At 45.4% G+C, this 20,301-nt stretch overlaps 1 protein-coding gene across 5 annotated transcripts in view; it reads right to left on the minus strand.

The window, feature by feature from the left end:
- Dennd2a (DENN domain containing 2A) overlaps positions 1-20,301 on the minus strand; it is a 96,163-nt gene that overhangs the window by 56,623 nt on the left and 19,239 nt on the right. For all 5 annotated transcript variants that reach the window (XM_052173496.1, XM_052173494.1, XM_052173493.1 and 2 more), the window contains exon 2: positions 5,226-6,329. In XM_052173496.1, the coding sequence (XP_052029456.1) occupies positions 5,226-6,199 (974 nt within the window). In that variant the 5' untranslated portion in view covers positions 6,200-6,329. The remainder of the gene's footprint in view (positions 1-5,225; positions 6,330-20,301) is intronic.

The raw sequence follows: 20,301 nt of genomic DNA on the forward strand, positions 1-20,301 counted from the left end.
GAGCTGGAGAGCTGGTTTGGTGGTTGAGAGCACTGGCTGCTCTTCCAGAGAACATGAGTTCAGTTCTAGCAGCACCTGGTAGCTCATTCCCACCTGTAAGTCCAGTTCCAATACTCTCTTCTAGCCTCTGTGGGCAACAGGCATACCTGAGGTTGACCTGTACATACAGATAAATACTTATACTCATAAACATGAATACATCCTTTAAAAATGACCTATAATACAATACTATCTTGACATTTAAAAACACATCGTCTGTCAGACCATCTGACAGTGAACCATTAGAAAAGCAGAAAGACGTTTCTTTAGGTGTCTTTTTAAAAGGCAACATAGGGGTTAGAGAAATGTCACAGTGGTTAAGAGCACTCGCTGCTTCTCCATAGGACCTGGGTTCAATTCCGAACATCCATTAGGTGGTTCACATCCATCCGTCCATAACTCCAGTTCTTGAGGATCTGATGCCCTCTTCTGATCAATGGGAACACCCAGCATGCATGTATATATATATATATATATATATACACTCATATATACACCCAGTCAAAACACTTACACATAAAATACAATGAGTGAAGCTAAGAAAAAAATAAAGATATTATTACAAATTCCTTAAATATACATACTGTAAAAGAGAAAAATTGACATTAAATTGCAAAAAGGAGTCAGGCATAGTGGTGCACGCCTTTAATTCCAACACTCGGGAGGCACTGGCAGGTTGATCTTTGTGAATTCAGTGCTAGGCTGGCTGGTCTACATACTGAATTCCAGGACAGTCAGAGCTACATAGTAAGACCTTTTCTTGAAAAAACAAAACAACAACAACAAGGCAAAAACAAAAATTACAACCCAGGGCTAGAAATATGGCTCTGGGGTTAAGAGCACTCATTGCTCTTGCAGAGAACCTGAATTCACCTAACAACCAACCAACTACAACTCCAGCTCCAGGGAGTCAATGTCTCTGATCTTCATGGGCACCTGCACTCATGTGCACACACCTGCTAGACACATATACATAAATAAAAATAATTTAAAAATTGCAACAAAAATATGAAGCCACTTAAGAAGAAACAAATGTACACAATCCTAATTTAAAACATGTATTGGAGTTGTAAAATATGATAGCAATAGATAGAATATTTAGTAAAAAGCACACAAGAATTTTATATATTGGGCTGGAGAGATGGCTCAGAGCACTGACTGCTTTTCCAGAGGTCCTGAGTTCAAATCCCAGCAACCACAGGGTGGCTCACAACCATCTGCAATGAAATCTGATGACCTCTTCTGGTGCATCTGAAGACAGCTACAGTGTACTTACATATAATAATTGAAACATTATTGCATATAATAAATGAAAAAAAGAAGAATTTTACATATAAATAATTATGTATGTCTAGTGTACACCCTTAATCCTTGTATTTGGGAGGCAGAAGCATCTGTATCTCTGTGAGTTTGGGGCCAGTCTGGTCTATATAGGGAGCTCCAGAACAGCCAGGATTATACAAAGAGACTCTGTTTAACACACACACACACACACACACACACACACACACACACACACACACACACACATTTTTGAACATGCAAACTAACTTTTTTCCACTTGGAAGAGAACAGAAAAAAATTAAGTTATCTGAGCTGAGAGCACCTTAGCTGACAAATGACACTGAGTAGGTGCAGGACAGAACTTAACTTCTGGAAACTCTCTCCCACTGCTGAGGGAGGGCTATTGGGGGGGGCAGTGGATCCAAGGTAATATAATCAGATACAAGATCAAGTTTCAAAAGTAGGACCAAAGGACTTGCTGGATTAGTCAGGGGCGCATGACAAAGAAAATCAGAGAGAGCGTCTAGCTCTTGAACCTGTTAACTAAATGAAGGGAGATGCCGTTTAATGAGATGTTAGTTACTGTGAGAGGAGATGCTTAGTGGTGGCCTGGAGTGACAATCATATGGAGATTCAAGCAAGGAAGGACCACACACGTCTGAGACACTCACCAGTCACATGCACAGGATGGAAGGAGACCATCAAGGGATAAGTGTAGGCAGGGAGAGAAGTCCGTGGTTTGCGCCTGCTTGGGGCAGGAGCAGGTTAGGATACTAGGTACTATTCTTTTTGTCTTTCCAAACAGGGTTTCTCTGTAGTCCTAGTTGCCTTGGGACTGACTCTATAGACCAGGCTAACTAATACTATTCTAACAGTACAAGAAGTCAAGAAATTCCTGAGAGCAGCCAGACCCAGACACCAAATGAAAGCAATGTCTCAAGATGGGTGATGTAGAGGATTTTTGTTGTTGTTGTTGTTTTGAGACAGGGTTTCTCTGTATAGCCCTGGCTGTCCTGGAACTCACTGTGTACACTAGGCTGGCCTCAAACTCAGAAATCCACCTGCCTCTGCCTCCCAGAGTCTAGGGCCACTGCCGCTGCCGCCGCCACCACCACCACCACCACCACCACCACCACCACCACCACCACCACCACCACCACCACCCAGCAATGTAGAGGATTTTTAATCCAGCAATAGGCTGCTCTGGCAAGGGATCACATCCAAAGACCTAGGTCTGTGTGATCCGGCTAGAATTCAGAGACACCTTTAATCCTAGCTGGAATACAGCCCTTTGTATACACCTTTTAAATCCCAAACAATCAAGGCAAAAGTAGTTTGTAGAAGAAAGCAAACATGTTTAAAAGTGATGCCTAATTGAGGGGCAGACAAAGTGACAAATCAGAGAAAGATTTGACAGAATAGGATGTGCCCAACTCTAAAGAGAATAGCACAGGAAAGAACTTATTTAAGAGCAATGCAGGGAGAATCAGTCAGTTGGGTATCAGTGCAGTGAATGCAGTGCACGGGAGCTGAGTTAGTTCAGTGCAGTTTAGTACAGGTCAGCAGAGGGAGTTGAAGCCAGAGAATAAGGAGCTGGAAGATTAGAACAAATTTCCAGACTTAGTTTGAGGCCAAGGAGAACAATTCAGTGAGAAGCTGAAAGAAGCCAGATTGAATCAGTCAGCTTGGAGATGCATTTGAACCAGAAGAGCTGAGTTGAACCAGCTAGCCAGAGTTTAGAAAAAACTAGAAAGCATGAGCTTATCAGCAGGAAATCTCCAAATTGACAATTATATAGAGTGAATAAAAAGTACATTTACAGGGTGATTAGCAGTTGTCCCAATACTAAGGGATGTCATCTAAGAAAGTGACAGAAAATTGGCTATTGTATTTACTGAGATGGAGGCCTTGGGCAATGGTAGATTGAGGATGAATGCCAAAGCTCTTCAGGAAGATGCCAACCAAAGTTAGAAGGCAAATAAGGGAATAAAATAAGTCACACATGGTGGCTTACTGTAATCTCAGCACTTGGGAAGCAACAAGTTCAAGGCCAGCCTGAGCTACACAGCATGAGTTCTATGACAACTTGGTCTAAAGAGTAAGACCCGCAGAGGGCTCAATATCCTGTACAGACAACCACTAGGGAAATCAGGAATGTTAAGCATGTTAATGGAAGGGTGTGTTTGTGTGCCTGTTTTCCACCCAGAAGGCTGGAGTGGATGTTGTTAATAAGAGGTGACCTTTGCTATCTGTACAGTGAGCCCTCACCCAAAACCCCCAAAATGTTGATCCCAGACTCTCCCTCCTAGACCTTTATTTTTTTTTTTTTAAGATTTATGTATTTTATCATATGTGAGTACACTGTAGCTGTCTTCAGAAACTCCAGAAGAGGATGTCAGGTCTCGTTACAGATGGTTGTGAGCCACCATGTGGGTGCTGGAATTTGAACACAGGACCTTCGGAAGAGCAGTCAGTGTTCTTAACCGCTGAACCATCTTTCCAGCACCTAGACCTTTATCTTTAGCTTTGTTTTTCAGTCAACACAGCAGGATTTCATTTGTACTTTATAGCCTGTTGCCCACTATGCCACCTAGAGAAGAGACCACACCAGATCCTAGGCCATTAAGCTCTAAACCTATCTTCATGGTACAGGCTACATGCAGTTTGCAAAAGAGTTTTGATACAATTGTGCCTTAAACTTTACTCTGCACATGGGATTGAGAAAATTGTAACCAAGAAGACTTTTTCCAGAACTGTGGTATACTCAAATATGTGTACAATAAACTACCTGGTGTAAGATTCTAGAAGTTTGAACCAGGACCTAATTTCCTCCTTGTCTCTCAAGGTTAGTTTCTCTGCTAGCTGTAGAGTTTATAGGGACCACTACAAAGACCCAGCTGGGAGCGGTGGCACATACCTTTAATCCCAACATTGGCAGGCAGAGATATCTGTGAGTTCAAGGCCACCCTGATCTACATAGAGAATGCCAGGACAGCCAAGACTACATACACCGATGCTGTAAAGAGAGTGGGTAGGGGAAAGATGCACCAGAGATTTGATCCTGAAACACACAAAAAAGGCAGCTAGGCACCGTAGACCTGTGATCCTTGCACTTTGGAGGCACAGACATGGGATCCCTGGGCCAAGCTGGGTCGGTGAAAGACAAAAGATCCTGCCTCAGTAAATAAAACAATTGAGAAAGACACCTGATGTCAACAAAATAAAACAATTGAGAAAGACACCTGATGTCAACAAAATAAAACAATTGAGAAAGACACCTGATGTCAACAAAATAAAACAATTGAGAAAGACACCTGATGTCAACTCTGACCTCCACAGACAGATAGACAGTCAGTCAGAGACATAGATACACAGAGACACAGCCACATAATGCAAAAAAAAAAAAAAAAGGAGGTAAGCCAGGGAAGGTCTAAGTTAGTGACCTGGGAAGTGGCTGGGTTCACAAACTTCCTCACTTAACCTTTGGTTACAATTACAAGTGCTTATGACCCCTGGATGTAATTTTTCGAGACAGGGTCTCACTAAGTTGCCCAAACTAGCCTGGAACTTGCTATGTTGAACAGGCTGGCTTTGAATTTATAATCCTCCTTCCTCAAACTCCCAAGAACTGGGACTATAGGCTTGTACCTCTTGGAGGGCCTGCCTCCAGAGGGAAATATTTAGAAGCAAACATTCCTTTGTGAGAACAAAAGCAAAACACAGCAGTTACCTCCCTTCCAGGTGGACCAGCAAGCTGCCTCACGGGATGAACCCTTACTGACCTTACGTAAGAGCCCTCGGGTGAGTGTGAGCCCTCCGGTGAGTGTGAGCCCTCGAGTGAGTGTGAGCCTCCAGTTACACGGGAACACAGGCAGCAGCAGCAGAGTCTGGTGAGCACCTACCTGTGGTCAGCACTGGGCCTCTGCCTCCCTGTCCACAGTCTTCTATTCACTGAAGTGGGAGGAGGGGAGGAAGGCAGTGGTGGGGGAGGGGGAGGCAGAGAGGGCAGGGGAGGCAGGTTTCTCTTCTCTTTCTTGAAGCTGATGCCTGGGCTGCTGTCCTTGTCCCCTTCTCCAGCATGTTTGAATGTTCTGCGGGGCTTGGGGACGGGGTTGATGAACGGCTTTGGCGGGTACCACCTGGAGCCCCTGTATACACTCTCCTGGCCTTTCCACTCCTCTGAAACCTCAGGGCCTGGCTCCCTGACCTCCAAGTGGTGAGCTCTCCGGCCAGCTGCTAAGGCCCCCCCACTCTCGTGGCTTTCAGGAATGGGTTGGTCTTCCTCTGTCTTGTCAGGCAGACAGTGAGGTGAGTAACAAGTCCCCGGCAGTTGGGGGTCCAAACCGGCGGAGCCATCCTTCAAGGCCTTCTCTAGTCTCTTGACCTGCCTCAGCACAGAGAGATGGTCACTTTGAAAGCGTAGGTCGCTGGGTTTCAGCTCACGACCGCGGTGCTGGCTGGGCTCTGGCTGTCCATCTACCTGCCTCGGGCCTGGCAACCGTTCTGTGTCCTGACACACGGTCCTTGCCCTGCTGTCATTTTGCAAGCTCTCTGTTTCAAGCCTCATTCCGTTCTTAGTTCTGGTGAGCTCACTGCCTCTCCTCTCTACCCTGCAGGATGGCGGGCAGACCTCTTGGCCATCTGTTGGTCTGGTGGGATCAGAGGCCGCTGGCTCCTTCTTGCCTTCCCACTTGGATATCTTGTCCTTTATGCTGAGGGGCTGGGGCTGGGCTCTGGCTCGGGTGGATGGTCCAGGGTTCTGGGCGCTACTAAGCTGCTTCTTCAAGGGTCTGCTGGCTTCTTTAGCACCGAGGTCTGCAGCCGGGCCACTGATGATCATGTTGGAGCCTAGCATGTCCACTCTGGTCTCCAGCATGAGGGTGTGGGGACTCCCTGAGGGACTCCTTCCCAAGGACAGAGCCAGATCAGTCTTTTGCAAAGAAATGGGCCTCCTGAGTTGCTGCCTTCTAGGAGCTTCCCCAGTCTGTGCAGCGACTTCCTTGACCCTGTACCGAGACACAAAGATAGAAACACAAGACGGGTTCGTAAGTTACTGCTCTTGACCAATCATGGAGAGTTGCCAGAATGCAGATGGATTATATATAAATTGCCAACCGCAACACTGAAGCTATCACCTGAATGTTAGTGGGAATGAGAATATATGTTTAGAAATAGAAAACGTTTGCACAGCATATATTACGCTGTGCATGGTGTCTAGATGAGTGGGCACTGTAAACAGGCATGAAGCTAGCAGGGCACATTTCCCAAAGTTTACATAAATCAGTATAGTGACCGAGGAACTCCAGTTAAGGTTCACAGTGAGGCATGCATAATTAGCGGCTCATTCATCCTGTTACTATAACTTTCCATTCCAATAACCAGGAGTTGTTTATCTAAAGACCTCTCCCTTAGTTACAGCACGGGCACACAAATTATGCTGCTGTTCTTGGTTGCACAGTATACATTTCAAACTTGTGAGAACACAAATACACTTTCCACGGTGATCAGAGTAGAATTTCTTTTTGAAAACAACAGTTAGGATTCAGAATAGTGCTTACAAAATAAAAAATAGTATTTAATTTGTACTTTATGCATGAGTGTTTGCCTGCACATGTGTATGTGCACCATGTGTATGCCTAGTGTCCCTGGAGGCCAGAAGAGAGTGCCACACCCTTGGATCTGGAGTTAGAGATGATTGTGAACTGCTGTGTGGGTACTGGAAATCCAGAGCTCTTAACCTCTGAGCCACCACTCAATCTGTGATGGTTTGTATATGATTGGCTCAGGGAGGGACCCTATTAGGAGGTGTGGTCTTGTTGCAGTAGGTGTGTCACTGTGGGTGTGGGCTTAAGACCCTCACCCTAGTTGCCTGGAAGTCAGTCTTCTACTAGCAGCTTTCAGATGCAGATGTAGAACTCTCAGCTCCTCCTGCACCATATCTGCCTGGATGCTGCCATGTTTCTGCACTGATGACAATGGACTGAACCTCTGAGCCTGTAAGCCAGCCCCAATTAAATGTTGTCTTTTATAAAACTTGCATTGGTCATGGTGTCTGTTCACAGCAGTGAAACCCTAACTAAGACATAATCCTTAAAAACTTTTTTATTGTCTTCAGGATAGTAGATGAATTTATATTTTAGGCAGAATCACCATTTGTTGCCATTTTCCTGAGAACTGAAATGGTAGAACTTATAGTTTCTTTTTTCATGGCAAGATGAAAGAGGACAGACGGCTGAGAACATGACCATCCAGGCTAATGTATGCTAATGACAGCCACCGACAGAGCAGATGTCACTCAGTCACATATGCTACTGCACAGCTCTGGACAGGGGATAAATGCAAGGGCTTTGGGGTCAGAAAGACTTGGGTTTGAGAGTTTGCTAAGTTTTCTTCTCAATATGGATGCAGATTGAGCCCAGGGATTTGAGCATGCTGGATGGACTCTACCACTGAGCTATGTTCCTGGCCCTCCATTTTTTTTTTCTTTTATAAGTAGGAATGCTAGCTCCCTTCTGCAGGAGTGCAGAGGCCATATCAGTCTAGTTTGTTGTTCCTGGTATATGGTAGGTTATTAATACATATGCATGTAATAAATGGATATATATCAAAATATTATTTATATATTTACATATACTTATATAAATATAATATATATTTATATAATATTTGTTTATATAATATATATTTTAAATATGATAAATAAATTTAGATATGTAAGTGTTTATATAAATATATAATTTAGATAATATATATCTATATGTAATAAATATACAATAAAATACAAATGTATATATCACCATCCTAAGACACTCAACTGATTACAGTTGTGACCATTACAGTTTTCATTTGATATCCCAAATACCAGGAGTGACTCAACAATACTTGAGGAAGAGACAATGATTTGTTCGAAGAACATACTATATTTACCAAGGTCAAGCAAGAGGGGTATAGGATGATGACACTATTTTAACTGTCCCCAGGACAGTCAGAGTGTCTTCTCCATGTGACTCTTATGTCCATGGGTGCCTGCAATCCTGTTTGTGGTGTCTGGGCTGCAGAGTTGTAATGAGCTTATAGTGATAGCAGAATGGGAACAGTATCGGGAAAGAGGCTCCACGCGGGCAGAAGTTAGGAAATTCCGACCATGTGGACAGCTACGGCTACAAAGCTTTCAGAGATAAGTGAAAAACCATGATTCTATAGCTAGAAAAATATGCCCTGGCCTGGAAGGCACACAGCACTCACTCAGCAATATCCAGACCTCTCACGTCTCAAATGAAGGCAGTTGGAGGAGACGTCTGACAGGAGGCTCAGGAGAGTGACAGTCCCTAGTCAAGGAAAGGGGGTTGGTGTACGTACTAAAGGAAGGAAGTGAGGTTCAGTTCCTACACTTCCGGGAGACCGGAAGGAGCAGAGACGCTTGCTCATCTATTTCCAGGGCGCATGCAAAGGGAGGCTCCTACTTGTCACCCAATCTGTGGTTCAGAGTTCCAGTTGGGCTGAGCTGCCTGTGGCCTGCACACTTCACCATGTCAGCACCAGGAGAGGCTCCAGGAAGCCTAGAGGATCAGGGATCCACACAGTGAGGCGCACAGGCCCCTCCTTCGGAAGGAAGCGGGTCTGTGGCCCTGCTTGCCCAAGAATGGGAGGTGGCAAGAGGAAACCATTCAGAAAACCTGGCCCAGGTGGATGAGGTCACATGGTCTCCTCAGGCTTCCAAGACTTCTACCCGCCAGGTAACACTGAGGGTATTCAATGTCCTGGTATTCAACTTAATCAAAGAAATCAAGGGCCTGGTCCGAGACTTGCTTTCAGATCTTAGGGACCAGGAGGAAAAGGCTGGAGAAGAGACGGGAATAAATAAATGTGGTGGTCTGAGTGAGAACGACCCCACAGGCTGACATATTTGCATGCTTAGTTCCCAGTTAGAGGAAATATGTTACTGGGGGGTGGGCTTTGATGTTTCAAAAGCGCAAGCCAGGCTCAGTCAGTCTCTGCCTCTCTCAGTCAGTGTCTGTCTGTCGGCCTGCCTGCCTGTCTCTGGCTGCCTGCTGTCAGGGGAACGGGATGGAAAGCTCTCAGCCACTGTTCTAGCGCCGGTTGTGCCAGCACATGCTCCATCAAGACGATCGTGGTGGACCAAAGCCTCTGAAAGTGTCTGCAAGCCCCAGTTAAACCCTTTTCCTTTATAAAAGAGCTGCCTTAGTCATGGTGTCTCTTTACAGCAATAGACCTGTGACTAAGACAACAAATACGTACATTTAATTAAAAACATGAAATAGATAAGAAATATAGTACTCGTGGATCACACTTTATAAAGGTGAAGACAGAAGCCAGGCAGTGGTGGCGCACGCCTGGAATCCCAGCACTCTGGGAGGCAGAGGCAGGTGGATTTCTGAGTTCGAGGCCAGCCTGGTCTACAGAGTGAGTTCCAGGACAGCCAGGGCTACACAGAGAAACCCTGTCTAGGAAAAAACCAAATCCAAAAAAAAAAAAAAGGTGAAGACAACGGTCTGGTGAGATGGCTTAGGGGTAATGGTGCTTGCCACTGAACCCGATGACCTGAGTTCGAGCTCCAGTCTGTTCTTTTCACCAGTGTGCAAGCACAAACAAATAAATAAACGTGTACAAACATTCTTTTTAAGAAGAAGAAGGCAAGGGGACACCCATAAGCTGAACAGTGACTGGGGCAGACGAAGCCTCGGGGCTGGGGCTGGGGCTGGGCCTGGGCCTGGGGCTGGGCCTGGGCCTGGGGCTGGGACTGGGGCTGGGGTTGGGGCTGGAGCAGACTTGCCCATAGTAATAGCCATATAGCCTAGCGGTTACTTTACAGTATTCCAACACCAGATATTCTGGAATAAATCTGTGGTGTAACTGAACCCAGTTCTCCAGGGAAGCCAGGAGCTCAGGCCTGCCTATCCCACAGTGGAGGGGAACCCTGAAAGGCCTTTCAGGGACAGGAAGGAACTCATTGTCCCTCTCACAACTCTCACACAGCTGAAGCTTCTGGAGCCTCTCCATGTAGCTGGGCCCACAGACACTGCCTTTCTGTCCTCTTCTGGCAGATGGCCACAAGGGATGAGACAGGGTGGGGGCCGGGGAGGAGGGGAGGAGGGGAGAAGGGGAGTGCAGCCAATCTTCGCCCCACCCCCCTGCTCTCTAGAGCCTGCACTCTGGCTCCGCAGACCAAACACCCACCATGCAACCTTCTTCCATTGAGCCAGGCAGCTCTCCATCTTTTTCTTTTAGGCTCGTGCCAAGCGGTGCACAGGATGCTCTAGTAGACTCCGAGTTAAGTGAGACTCTGTCCCCGACCCTGAGGAGCACACCGGGACAGTGCCTGGACTACAGCCAGCTCCTGCAGCAGCTCTCCCTCAAGGGAGCCCTCTCCCCACTGTCTGAGGAAGCAAAGCCTTTTCCAGATGGAGCAGAGCCACCAGTGTCCTTCCAGGGGATGCTCCCAAGTAGCTCTGGCCTCAAACACATGACACTAAGTGAAGTCACTGCCCATCAGGTAATAACTCCCGGTTACTACAAACCACAGGCTCCTGGGGACCAGCAGATGGTATATGCTGGGGTCCTGCTGCAAGAGTAATCTCAATGGGCAGCAGAGTCTGGAAGGGAAGAGAAAAGGACACACTCACACTTCACACTCAGTAACAGCCATCAGGACGTCTCGATTCACACAAGTATGGAGTAGGCTGCTCTCGTTCATTTTTTCCACCTTGATGATTAGAATAGGTTAACCAGATGGCTCAGTGGTAGAGATACTTGCTGCCAATCAGAGTTTGTCACCAGAGTCCACATGGAAAGAAAAATTGTCTCGTACAACTTGTCCTCTGACCTGTACAGACATGCTATGGCACACATGCCACACACACACACGCATAGACACAGACACACACACACAACAATTAAATGTATATATATAAAATAATATAAACCCAGGCTGGAGAGATGGCTCAGCAGTTAAGAACACTTTTATTTTAGGAACTGAACTAGGACCTGAGTTGAGCTCCCAGCAGCCACACGAGGAGGCTCGCAACCACCTATAGCTTCAGCTCTGTGGGCTCTAACAACCACATACACAGACACACATACACACACCACACAACCACCTATAGCTTCAGCTCTGTGGGCTCTGACACACACACCCTTCTGACCTGCGCTGCCACCAGCATACATGGCATATACTCACACATACATGTAAAGAATAATCAATCTTTTTTTTTTTTTTTGGAGACGGTTTCTCTGTGTAGCCCTGGCTGTCCTGGAACTTGCTCGGTACACCAGGCTAGCCTCAAACTCAGAAATCTACCTGACTCTGCAACCCAAGTGCTGGGATTAAAGGCATGTATCAATAGGCTTGCTTCCTAAAAATCGATCCTAAAAAATAAAATAAAATAAAATAAAATAAAATAAAATAAAATAAAATAAATAAAACACTCAGACGGTAAGTCTAGCTTTGTTGAGAGTGCTTGTATACGTGAGCTTCACTGTCATTTTATAGGTCTGGAGACAGTCAAGTTTTCAAATTTTCAAACTGTCCACCATGAACATCTGTGATACACCAAATCAACTGTCTGGGGGCTGGTCTGGAACCTAGCATGATAAATAATAGTATTTAGATGATTTTCACACAATTGGGAACTCATTTTTTCTCCGGCAATTTGGCCTTGTGATTCAGACTGCTGACCAAGAGGGATAATGAAAGAATATTAATACCACATTTCCTCACCAACTGTTTTCTATAAAAGCAGAACTTCCTATTAACCAGATGGGCTTCATTATTACTATTTTTGTTTTCTGAAACAGAGTGTGAGGTATACATGCATGCATGAGTGTGTGTATGTCTGTGTGTCACACTGTTTTAGAATTCACGGCAATTCTCCTGCCTCAGACTGGTATTACAGGAGTGCACCATCTCATCTCCGACTATTAAAAAAATTAACAGCCCTAAAATGGTCTATAAGTACAAAGTTCATATTATTTTCTTAAGAACTTACTTGTATGTATATGAGTGTTTTGCTAGTATGTATGTCTGTGTTGTGTGCATGCTTGGAGCCTACGGAGGTAAGAAGAGGGCGTTGGATGGATGGATGGATGGATGGATGGAGGGAGGGATGGATGGATGGATGGATGGATCCTCTAGAGCTGGACTGTAGCTCTGACGTGGGCTGGGAACCAAATTGGTTTCCTGTAAGTGCTCTGAGCTGCCCCCCTACCTCTCAAGGCCACTGCTGCATTTATTTAAAAAGCATTATTTTTTTCCAGTTCCTTTAAGCATACCCCAACCCCAAGGTTTACAGTCCAGTTAAAACTCACACCATTTTTTTCTATTTGCAAGGGGCCTGGACTACAAGTAAAGTTATTAATTAGGAAAACAACCCTGGGCAGTGGTGGCACATGCCTATAATTCCAGCACTCTGGGAGGCAGAGGCAGGCGGATTTCTGAGTTCAAGACCAGCCTGGTCTACAGAGTGAGTTCCAGGACAGCCAGGGCTACACAGAGAAACCCTGTCTTAAAAAAAAAAAAAACAAATCCAAAAAAAAAAAAAAAAAAGGAAAACAACGCCTCTCTGGCAAAGGCTAGAGAATTAAAACAGAAAGTAGTTTATCCCAGGTAAGGAGAGGATCCTGCAGCTCTGTACCTCAAGGGGAGGGGAGCCTCCAGGACCCTGGCATTGTCTATGCAATCCACCCCAACCTGACTTTCTGCCTCTCTTCCCTCCCCAGTGAGCAGGGAGGCATATCTACTTGGGCATTAATTATCCCCTTATGACTTAAATAGGATGGTTTGGAATCTCAACAAGCATATTCTTGCTGCTTTTAAAAGTTATTTTAGTTTTAATCATGTGCATGTGTGTAGGTCTGTGTGTGTGTGTGCGCGTGTAAGCACCCAGAGGCCAGAGGCATCAGAGTCCCAGAAGCTGGAGTTACAGGTGGATGTGAGATGCCTGTCCTGGAGCTGGAGAGATGGCTCGGCAGAGCCCTGGCTGCCCTTCCAGACGACCCATTCCCATTCTCAGCACCTGCAAGTCTGCTGACAAGCCATCTGAACTCCAGATCCAGGAGATAAGCACCTGGTCAGTGTCCATATTAGACATGCATGTCATATCAGACATGCATGGTGCACACACAGATGCACAGGCAAAACACTCGTTAAGGTAAATTAACACTATAACTAAGGGGCTCGGGGATTTAGCTCAGTGGGAGAGCACTTGCCTAGCAAGTGCAAGGCCCTGGGTTTGGTCCTCAGCTCTGAAGGAAAAAAAAAGACAAAAAACTATAACTCAGGAATCCAGGCAGGGAAGCAGATGCATCTCCTGATCTGCAGCACAGTATTTATATAACTTATAAGATGGTCATACTCAGGCTGGACCAATGGCTCAGTGGTTAGTGCTAGGCTGTTGCAGATTACACTTACTATTTATTAGTATTTTCTTTTCTTTGTACTTTTTTTTTTCAAGACAGGGTTATGATTTGGGGAGGGGGTGGGGGTTCAGGACATGTTTTTTTCTGTAACAGAGCCCTAGCTGTCCTGTACTCACTTTGTAGACCAGGCTGGTCTTGAACGCACATCCTGAGTGCTGGGATTAAAGGTATGTGTCACCACTGCCCAGCTTCATGTACACATTTAAAATGTGTGTTTATTTATTGTGTGTAGCACAGCATTTCTGTGGATGTCAGAGACTATCTTTGGGGAGTTAGTCCTTTCTTTCCACTAAGGGGGTTCAGGGTTGGAATTCAGGTCATCACACCGACCGTTGTTTTGTTTCCGAGACAGAAAAAGCTTATCACAAACTTCTATCCTCCTGCCTCAGCCTGCCGGTGCGACAACTGTGCTACATGCCGTCAAGTCCATCGATCTTGGACTGTAACATCTTAATATGGTTTATTTTGAAGCAAGGCAAGCCTTTTCTCCTAATTCTCTCAGGGATTTGCTATAGACACTTGATCTTAGCCAAAAGGCCGAGAAGCGATAGGGATTTGCTATAGAAATGGAGGCCCGCAGTTCCCCACACCGCCGTCAATATCAAGGCTCCTTTCAGGTCAGGAGTATAAGCCAAGTCACCCTGAGACTGCCTGTGGCTATGAATACTCAGTGGAAATATTTTCTTTTAGCCAATTGATCGGTATTTTCCTGATACCTGCCAGTCAGATGTATCAGTGCCTCTGGGCTAGCCTGTGGTTAGCCCAGCCTGAGAGAACACTAGACCTCACGTGGCACTGATGAGGTCGAAAGCCGGTCAAGATGTCAACTTCTCCCTTCCCTAAAGGCAGGAAGGATTTCTCATATGTGCAGAGCACTCTTTCACAGAGATGTATTTGGCCACCACAGGAACGTGGGAACATGGGAAGGCCTTTTCTTCTCTTGCCATCATGTAGAAATCATGTTAGGTTCTCTCATTAGCATTGCTAACGCTAATTAGCAATTAGAATTGTTTCCCTGTTGCCTTCTATGGAGGGTTAGAATGCACATTTACACTTCCATGGGCTCTGTGTACAGGAACACAAGTTACAGGGTGAGGAAGGTTTACGGTGCCAGTCCCCCTCAGTGTCCCCAAGCACTAGTGCTGGCTCTGACAAAGCCAGTGTGTGTCTTTCATAAGCACTAAAGTAGAAGTTGAAGAGCAGGACGCTCGCTGGTGACACACCTCATGACTCCGAAATTCAAGAGGCGGAGGCAGAAGGATCTGGAGATGGAGGATTTCCTCAGCTATCTAATAATGGTTCTGATGCTCCCTGGGTTACATACGCTCCCAGATAAACAGTAAAATGCACAAAGGATGCACTGTGAACTACGGTGAAGCATGACTACACAGTCTGAGTCTGGACTTCTCCTTTGTGTGTGCTGGAAACTGAACCCAGGACTAACATGTCCACCCCGAGCTCACTCCTTCTGCTTTATTTATTTATAAATAAAAAGTAGTACAGAGCTGGAGCGATGGCTCCGGGTGAGGAGCACCGGCTGCTCTTCCAGAGGACCCGGATTTGATTCCCAGCACCCACATGGCGGCTCACAACTGTCTGTAACTTCAGTCCCAGGGGACCTGTGCTCTCTTGTGATTTCCAAGGCCACCAGGTACACGTGTGGTATACAGACATACGTGACAAAACACCCACACACAGAAATAAAATGCTCATAAGCCGGGCGGTGGTGGCGCACGCTTTTAATCGCAGCACTTGGGAGGCAGAGGCAGGCTGATTTCTGAGTTCAAGGCCAGCCTGGTCTACAAAGTGAGTTCCAGGCCAGCCAGGGCTACACAGAGAAACCCTGTTTTGGAAAAAAAAAAAAAAGCACATAACATTTAAAAATAAAAAGTACACTTCCGCTGGGCGGTGGTGGCGCATGCCTGTAATCCCAGCACTCTGGGAGGCAGAGGCAGGCGGATTTCTGAGTTCAAGGCCAGCCTGGTCTACAGAGTGAGTTCCAGGACAGCCAGGGCTACACAGAGAAACCCTGTCTCGAAAAAACCAAAATCCAAAAAAAAAAAAAAAAAAGTACACTTCCTTTTGTTTCTTTTGTGCAGCATAGGTTCCCAAACTGGTAAGAGTCAGGGTCTAACTTTCTTTAAACTCCTAAATATTTAAATTGTTCTTGCTTCTCTCTGTTCTCAGCCATGACAGGAATTATGTTTCATTGCTTATTTCTGCAGAAATCAATGCTCTGCCATTTATCTGATGAGAAAATGAATCTCTGGGAATTCAGCCACTTGCTTAAATTCATAACTCACAGGTAACAGAAGCAGCATTGCGGCTATGCTCTAAATGCAAGCAGGTGACAGGCGTCAAGGCTACATCCTTGGTCCCTCCCTCACCCACAGCGGCAGTTACAGTGGTCAGGTGCCGTATGTTAAAGATTACCTGAAAACTGATAGGCACAAGAGAAAGGATCTGTAATTTTTTGTTTCGTTTCTCTTGTTTTTTGTTGTTTTGTTTGTTTTTGTCTGAGTCACAGTCTCACTCTGTAGGTCTGGCTGCCCTGGAATTCTTTATGTAAACCAGGCTGGACTCACACACACACTGCCTACCTCAGCATCCTACGGGCACGTGCCACCACACCGGGCTCATTTGCATATTTTCCGGGTGTGCTATTCTGAGTACTGTGGGGGAAATCTCATGATGTCCTGTCTGATCCCACCAGATGGGAATTGCTCCTTGGTCCTGCAGTATAGGCTTTGTCACAGAATAGACGTACCGGTCACAGCAACATCGGTGACATCATCAATCGTGATAACACGGTGGTCGTGTGCAAAGCCCGTTACCACGCAGGCCCACATACATGTCTGCATGTATGTCTGAGGTGAAGACCTCAGTTCATCTCACCACACAGGCCCTGCATCCTTGTTCATCATCACAAGAAGGGTGAGTGTGGGAGTAGGGCAAGATATCTGAGAGCGTTAGTTCACGGATTCTTATTACTATTATTAAGCCGTCCTGTTGTATTGCACTATTACTATATTCTCTGTTTCACTAATTATTACTGTTAACCTCCTCATGTATACTCTTTTTGTACCACAGAGTTTTACAACACTTGTTCATTAAGAGAGTTGAGGGTCTGGGGGGCATGGTGGGTCTTTAATCTCGGCGTTTGGGAGGTAAGAGGCAGGAGGATCTGTGAGTTTTAGACCTTGTCTCAGGGTTGGAGGATGAGAACCGGCTGGAGGGTGACTCAGCTCAGCAGGTCCCAGAACCCATGCTGAGCAGCCCACAGCCAGCCAGAAGCCCAGCTCCAGGAGGTGCTGGGCCTGTGGCTCCCACACAGGCCTCAGCTCACATACATGTATTTGCATTCACATGACAAAAATAATAACAAATATTTTTTAAAATGGAACAGGGAAAAGGACTATGGTTTCTTTTCTTTCTTTCTTTTTTTTTTTTTTGTTTTTTTTTGTTTTTTGTTTTTTGGAGACAGGGTTTCTCTGTATAGTCCTGGCTGTCCTGGAACTCACTCTGTAGACCAGGCTGGCCTTGAACTTAGAAATCCGCCTGCCTCTGCCTCCCAGAGTGCTGGGATTACAGGCGTGTGCCACCACTGCCCGGCTAGGATTATGTTTTTAATGGAGCTATCGGGTTTTTTTTTTAGTTCTATTACTGTGTATTTCTATACTTTGGGAATTTTATCCTAAGAGATAACTCTAAAGACAGAAAAAAAAGTATACATGACATTCATAGCTATTATTTGTAATACTGGAAAACTAAAAACAACTCAAATGTTGAACAGTATATGTGTTCACTGGAATATTATAAAGTAAATTATGTTTTAGAGGACTACGATTCTGGGACAGAAAAGATGCTTTGTGGTTCAGAGCACTTTCTGCACCAGGAGGCCCTCCCTGGGCTTGAATCCCAGCACCCATTTAATAAGCCAGGCATGGCTTTCAACGCACTCTTAATGCCTTTGCTAGGGGAGAAAGAATTCTTTTTCTTTTTTCTTTTTTTTAGATTTATTTATTTATTTATTTATTTATTTATTTATTTATTATATGTAAGTACACTGTAGCTGTCTTCAGATACCCCCAAAAGAAGGCATCAGACCCCATTACAGATGGTTGTGAACCACCATGTGGTTGCTGGGATCTGAACTCAGGACCTTTGGGAGAGCAGTCAGTGCTCTTAACCGCTGAGCAATCTCTCCAGCCCTGGAGACAGAATTCTTATGTGTTACTGAACACCTGGGCAGCTCAACTGAACAGTGGTCAATTACAATCAGCCTGAGGTCAGGCTGTTAGTCAGTGGTAGAACACACACTCAGTACTCAGGAGACCTTGGATTCAACCTCCAATACCAAAAGAGAAATGGTAATTCCACAAAACTGGATGAGCCTTGAGCCCTGGGGAACTTCTGAGAAGGGGCTGGGTCTTTCTCAGTCAGAAACCCAGCAGCAGCAGACAAGAACGTTTCACAGCACAGCCGGAGCCTGGGGGTAGATAGCAAGCAGCCTCCGGAGAACTAGATGTCCATCCACTAGCCACTGGCCTCGCTTTAAAAATGAGGTCAAGGGTCAGAGGCTTGCCCATTATCACCGTACTTAAGTAAAACAACGGGGAGTCCAGGCGAATCTCTCTAGTCCAAATCCCACACTTCACCTTTTCACCTTTTAAGCCTTGATCTGTTGCCTACACACCTGAGATAAGAATTACACAGGATCATCACCTCTCTAAGACTTGATTCCAGAATCTCGGCTCTGCCAGGCCCCGACCGAGATAGTGACCTCAGAAACCCCACAGGGTCAAGCTGTTTACAGCAGCTTGACCTGCTTCTAAGGGCAACAAGCAGGAAATAACTTTCATTCATAACCTTCTGGGATGGTCAGGGTGAGGAAATGAACAGTTACGGTCTGCTAGGCATTGCTCTAAAGCACAAACATAATTAGTAACAGAAGTAACACTTGCCCTGAAAAACAAAAGCCAATATGTATATGTATATGTATATGTATATGTATATGTATATGCTACAGAAATGTTCAGAGGGGCATTGCACATAATGGACAGAAACATTGAACAAATAACTCCAAATAACCATCAGTCAATGAATGGCTAAATAATCCATATAATGAAATATTATTGAGTCATAAAAAAAGAACTGCAGTGAAGACCATGCTGCAGCTCGTTTGGCAGAGGACTCCTGAGTTTGGAACCAGCACTCAGGTAGGATGGCTAACAACCACCTAATTCCAACACAAGGGAGATTGATGCTTCCGGCCTCTGTGGGCACCTGTGCTCACAAGAACACACCCATACAGAAACAGACAGAGACACACACAATTTACAATAAAATGGATCTGGGTGTGGCGTGAGATCTGGCCTGTTTGGGTCAACGGATAGGATCATGTACTGCTCTTGCAAAGAACGTGAGTTTGGTTCCCAGCACCCATATCTGGCGACTCATAACTACGTGTTATTGCAGCTCCAGAGGAATCCGGGACTCCTGCACTCTGCAGGCGCCCACCTGCACTGCATATACATTCATATATTAAATAAAAGCCCACATACTGCATAATTTCATCTATGTGAAATGTCCCCAGTAGGCCGGTGCACACAGACAAAGCGGCTGAGAGGCCACCGGGGTCTTCAGGAGCCTGGGTGACTAAGCGTCGCGCTGGACACAGGTTTCTTTTTCTGGGTTTCCTTTACACAGTGAAAAATTGTCCTCAACTTTTGATAGTGTAACAACTGAATACAAACAAATGAAAAAAATCAAATTGTCCACCTAGTAAATGGTGAGTTTTTCTTCTATGTGAATAACATCTCAAAAAGTGATTTTTTCCCCCTGCTTGGAAGGCAGAAGGCAGGTTTTATCCAATCCCAGCAGTGAACTGATCATAACAGGAAGTCCATTTCAGTTTACAAAAGAGTCTTGAAGTAGGTGAACAGTATGTAGCACTAAGCCTTAGGATAGCTGTATCTTTCCCCAAATCCTCCATTTCTGCTTATGTCAAAGTATTCACCGAGTGGATTTTAGGACTAGAATCTAAGAAGCACAAAAGCTAAGCTCATTAAAATGCTATGCTCAAAGAAACCATCCACAAAAAAGGGCTAGCTTACCTTGCAGGGAATTACCTTTTACAATCTTCCCCGCCCCCCCCCCTTCAACCACTGATCCCAAGGCCACTGGCAGCCATATTTAAGCCAGAGCTGTCCTATGACAGATCAGGGTTAATTGGGTCTAAGGGACAACTTGTGTTTGGCCAATCAGATTCCACTTTAGGGAAGTTAGGTCAATTTCTGTGCGTGTGGAACAGGAAACAGTTGCTGTAAAGCAGTTGTTTTCCTCCCGGTGGGGCTAAGGAACACAGAGCCCAGCAGCGGGAAAGAATGAAGGAGGCAGTGACGACACCGCCCGGTTCCAACCCTCTTTGGGAAGCCTGCACTCCTGCCCATGGGTTCGATGAGATATCATCATCTTTGTTGAAATAACACAAAGAATCTCTACACATCTACTTTAATAAGTACACACCTATTTTCCAAAGGG

The sequence above is a fragment of the Apodemus sylvaticus genome, chromosome 2 (assembly GCF_947179515.1).
Source record: "Apodemus sylvaticus chromosome 2, mApoSyl1.1, whole genome shotgun sequence".
Taxonomy (NCBI): Eukaryota; Metazoa; Chordata; class Mammalia; order Rodentia; family Muridae; genus Apodemus; species Apodemus sylvaticus.